Genomic DNA, 5,151 nt, shown 5'->3' with positions numbered 1-5,151 from the left:
ATAGTAGTTCAATAAAATTTTGAATGCAAGTCAACAGCAAGATGACAGCCTTTCACTCGTGACTTGTTTGAAAAGTACTAAAAATAAAATATTAGAAAAAAATACCTAATAAGTAATAATCCATATAACTAGCTTGTTTTGAAATCAGAAATTGGAAACAATTTGACAAAACATATTCAATCACCAATAGATAAATTGGAAGAGCAATATCATATCTTGTCGCTATTGTAATTCCTCCAGTGATCATGTTAGGTGCAATACACACCAGGTGTTTTGGCTTTTGTAAATAACACACCATCTATGAGCTTGATACCCTTAGTTAGATTGAACATGTGCATGTCATTTGAAAAACTTTTTACTTTATTACCAAATAACCTATTATTATTATAAACGTACACCACCTCTGAATTTGCAGCATGTGAATACCTAAGTCAACCATCTACCAAGAACTTGTGAATTGTTCATTTACATGACTATGAAATATAATTATTCCAATATTAATGGTGTCCCTTTAAAATGATCATAAGTAACCTAAGCCACATTAGGTATGTGAATATTATTGGCACTGTGGGAAAATTATCAATCAATATTATATAGAGATGCAAAAGTAGTGCCCCGATGGGAATTTTGAATAACATTAAGAAAAAGTAATTACTTTTTTGTTTATTAAAGGAAATGTTTGAATTGCTGGCCATTGAATAAATTTGGAACACTTACTTTAATAAACAAAAAAAGCAAGCACTTTTGTTGTATTCTTATTTAAAATCCCTATAGAGCAAACCTTTTACATCATCCTGTACAGTGAACCAACTGCTTGACGATGAAGCTAGATTTTTTTTTGTTACCAAAGGTAAAAACTAAAAATACAATCTTTGACATAGAGGAGAGGCTGAACATAATCTTTGTTTTGCTACACCTGTTCACTGTATAATATCAAGTAAGTAATAATTATGGAAGAATGCTATAATATTATCACATACCTAAAATAGTTTAGGTCACTAAATGGCGAGTTAAAAATGCCTATATAAAGAGCACCATAAATATTCAAACCATGGTATAAGAGGTTTTATTGTATTTCTTTGATTTGCTGACCCCAGGTGTGCTTATGATCCTTTATTAGACGAAACTGCTATCTAGAGCAAAGTGTGCCGTGAATCACATATATCGAGCTTTTACATCAAAGATTGTTTTTAATTTTTACTCTTGCCACAAAAAAAATCTATAATGTCAACCTCAATTATCCTGCCACTTATATTATTTAAACATTTATATTAGTAATAATTCATTAATTTATGTACTGAAAGAACTTTAAAATAGGTTAATTGATTTCATATACATTTCTACCATTCTTACTAATTATCACACATTTTCATAGATATTGTTAAGATACAGTTTCATAGCAACAGTTATAGCTTTTAAGTTACATTTCTACTGATAATATACTTTACTTTGCTGAGGAAAAACAGAATCAGTTAAATTTTGTTATATTAAAAGAATATTCATGCAAATGTTTTGATACTTTACCATCCCAATGTTTACAAAGAGCTTCTACCATTTGTAGTCTGTCCATAGACAACTGAGCTACTAGAGTAACATCATTTCCTTCTGGAGACTGGAAAAAAATATGAATTTTCAATTACTAGAATAATAAACAACTGTGAGTAATAAACGAATATAAAGTATTTCTTATTTAATTAATGTAATAGTTTTCGTGGTTATTAGTTACTTTTAGCAAGCAATATTCTTCTACAAAATAAAATAAATGCAAAAATGTTTCAATTACAGTTCACACAAAGCACAGTTTAAAAAATGTTTTACGGCAATTAACGCAATATGTTCAACATTTTCTTAAAACTTGCAACATGCAATTCTGCTAAATATTTGTTCTAATTAAATGAAACTAGCATTTTTTTAAAATATTTGAATGCATATAAATTCTTAACAATAACAATGTGAAAGTAACAGTGAGTGAAGTTCAACTTTCACCTCTGCAGTTCACTATTAGAACCATCTTATTCATTTATAATCTAAACCACACACACATAGATGACAAGAACAGTCATGGGATCAACAATATCATAGGTTTTAGATGTGGTTTGAAGGTTTTATATAGATTTTTTCACTTAAGCTTTATTGCTTATTTTGAGAAACACATATCATAACAGAAAATAACATTAATATACAACATTCAATTTGAGGGTATTAGGTTTTGCACAGAAATAGCCAAGAGTATGCAGAACTTCACTTGCCAATAATATTTCTTTGTACTTTATTTGAGCTAATAAATGATTTAGTTAGAAATCCTTTTCAATGCACATCTGTGAAAACAAATGTCTTTAGAATAGTAAAAAAAATCTAACCAGAGAGCGATTCTTTCATGTGTGGTTAAATAATCATAAATCTAATACACAAGTTACACATCTATCACCACTGATAAACTGGCTTTTTCATTTAAAAGTTTAGACTCAATGAGTACACAAACATGAAGTTTCCTTGAAAAGTCAAATTACAATTAATACACTGCCTCCTCCTCTAAGCCAATTATTTTATCATTTAAAAAAATAACAGAAGTATTCCAGTACATTAAATTAAAAATTTATTATATTTTAAAAATAAAATGAATAATGAAGTTATAAAAAAAAAGGTTTTACCAGTGTTCGCCTCTATACTAATAAAAGTTTGTATTCAGTTAGTTCAAAGAATCACATTAAATGATAAGTAATTAAACAAGAAACTTTTGTATAAAAAAAGTAATTTTACTGTATTTTCTATTTCAAGCTGACAGGCACTCTGTTAAGTAGATTCTAGGTACTTACAGGTTCATAATCATATTCAATATAATACAAGTGAGTTCTGTGTTCTACTACTCTTGCCCTTCTGAATTCATAGCAGGGGTCATCTTCGTCAATGGCATTTAACTAAAGTAAGACATTAAAATAAATATATCAAAAATTCTGATTCCAATATATAAATGTCCTAATACATATTAGAAGCTTAGCAATAAATATCTTTGAAATAATTTTACTTACACATTTCATATGAAACTAGAGCAACTGAAATATCTTACCAAGAAAATAAACAAAAACAGGAAAATAAAACTGGTCCTTGTTACTCGTTGTGGATATGTTCCCGAGAGCCACGACGAACAACGGGGCCAACTAATCCATCGACTTAAATGTAATACATGGAAGGTATGTTCTGATGACAAACATGTTTCCTTACTGTACTAGGACTGACTGTACTAGATTTTGTTTAGCTAGTACCCTTATTCAAAAGAAATATTACACATACACAAAGAGATCATTAGTTTATGTTATAATACATATGTCACTTGAATGCAATTATAAAAAAAATGATTGAATAAATTGTACAAACCAGTTAAATCGTAGAAAAGTTTTTATGAGGTCTGTCATGTAAAACAGCAAATGAACATTCTAAGTCATAACATTAACTGTTAAAATTAATATTACCAGGATCAGTTCTGTTATGATTAACATCAATCAGTTACTCTTATGTTTTGTCACCAGGTATGGTAATTATCACTTATATTAAAGTTCAAAAGAAAGACAAAATACAACATTAAACTTAGTTCATAGTATTTTAAGTACTATATATTCTTTATCATTTTTTAGTAGACTACCATACAGACAAAACTGATATACTATAAACAAATATTACACAAACAAAAGCAACAAAGAGAAAAAACTTGATATTTTCATAATGTTATACAAGAAAATTTGAAACAAGGTGAAATGTAACAACTGTAAGGGTATCAATAAATAAGTACACCAAGAATCAGCTGACAGATTATAGGTTATTAACCAAACTTGTCAACCACTTCAGTTACATTTCATGCAAATGAGGCATTTAATTGTCAGTCACATGATTTGAATATAAATGACTGGTCATTCAACCTATGCTATGTATATAGAAGTCTCATATAGTCTTGTTTTAGTTGTCAATTTGAAATGAATCACAGAATTCAAGAGCTCAAAATCATCCAGGAATAATGGCTAAACCTCAAAGAAAAGATTTGTATATTTCACTTATGTGGAAAACCATCATAAAAATGGAAGCTGGGCAATCATAGTTGTTTACAAGTGTAAGAGATTCATTACAAATATGTGGAAATGTTTACAAACTAATGGTACAGTTGGCCAGACACCTAAACAAGACAAACCATCATCAAGATAACTCCTATCTGTAATCATTGCATATCTACACCAAAGCTAAATCAGATGTGTACAGCCATAACTGAATGCTATTAGTGTTTACATATGGTTAAAAACAGACTTTAAAAGACCAGTCTGTATGATAATGTCTATTTTGCTCATAGAAATATACAAATTAGCAAAGCTGCAATAGTACCTAGAACAAAACTAGAAGACAAACAAAATTTAGGGCAATATACTTTTTACAGAGAAATCATTTTCACTATGCAGCCACATAAGACATATATTTGGAAAGAATCTGAAACCAGGTCCAACCCCATTTCATACAAGAATATGACATATAAAGTAGTGGAAAAGGTATAGCGTGGTCAGAAACAAACAATAACGGACCTCTAATGCATAAAAGTACCATTAATACCACACATTATAGACTATATCCTACAACCTTTTATGCTTTTATATTTAGGAACAATTAACTTTGACTTCAGCTTAAAGATTATAACACCCAGCTCCATCATGCAGAGCTGGTCATCACATTCCTTTAAGAGGATATTGCCAAACGTAGACTTGCACATTCACGGAACTCTATTCCTATCGAGCATATAGGTAAAATGTATGACCTGGAAACAGCCCTTGAAAGGAATGGTCTAAGTACATCTCGGATACTTATCATCACTCTAAAAGTATCTGTATAATTCACTGTTGTATATTTCCATTAAACTTGAACAAATTTAGATACATCAGATCATCAACAGTCTGAACCTAATTATTTGTACAATTTATTGCTGGATATCTCCATTAAATTTGAATATTGTATATTATTTCCAAGTTAATGACCAATGCTCTCTTTTTGTGCATTGCATTTTTTGACTTCTGGAAAGTAAAAAGCTATGAAAAAAACCCCATTAAAACAAGTTCTTTCTTTCTATGTTTTACCATAATATAGCTGTTTGGATCAGTTTCAATAGTCATCATTAGG

General features: G+C 29.5%; 1 protein-coding gene across 6 annotated transcripts in view; it reads right to left on the bottom strand.

Annotated features, from left to right (window-relative positions):
* The window catches only part of LOC106459086 (LARGE xylosyl- and glucuronyltransferase 1-like), a 138,568-nt gene that overhangs the window by 8,063 nt on the left and 125,354 nt on the right, over positions 1-5,151 (bottom strand). For all 6 annotated transcript variants that reach the window (XM_022385498.1, XM_013918670.2, XM_022385502.1 and 3 more), the window contains 2 exons: positions 2,817-2,918; positions 1,525-1,612 (listed from right to left, as the gene is read on the bottom strand). In XM_022385498.1, the coding sequence (XP_022241206.1) occupies positions 1,525-1,612; positions 2,817-2,918 (190 nt within the window). The remainder of the gene's footprint in view (positions 1-1,524; positions 1,613-2,816; positions 2,919-5,151) is intronic.

This window comes from Limulus polyphemus, unplaced genomic scaffold (assembly GCF_000517525.1).
Source record: "Limulus polyphemus unplaced genomic scaffold, Limulus_polyphemus-2.1.2 Scaffold556, whole genome shotgun sequence".
Lineage (NCBI taxonomy): Eukaryota > Metazoa > Arthropoda > Merostomata > Xiphosura > Limulidae > Limulus > Limulus polyphemus.
This window is presented reverse-complemented; position numbering and strand designations above follow the sequence as displayed.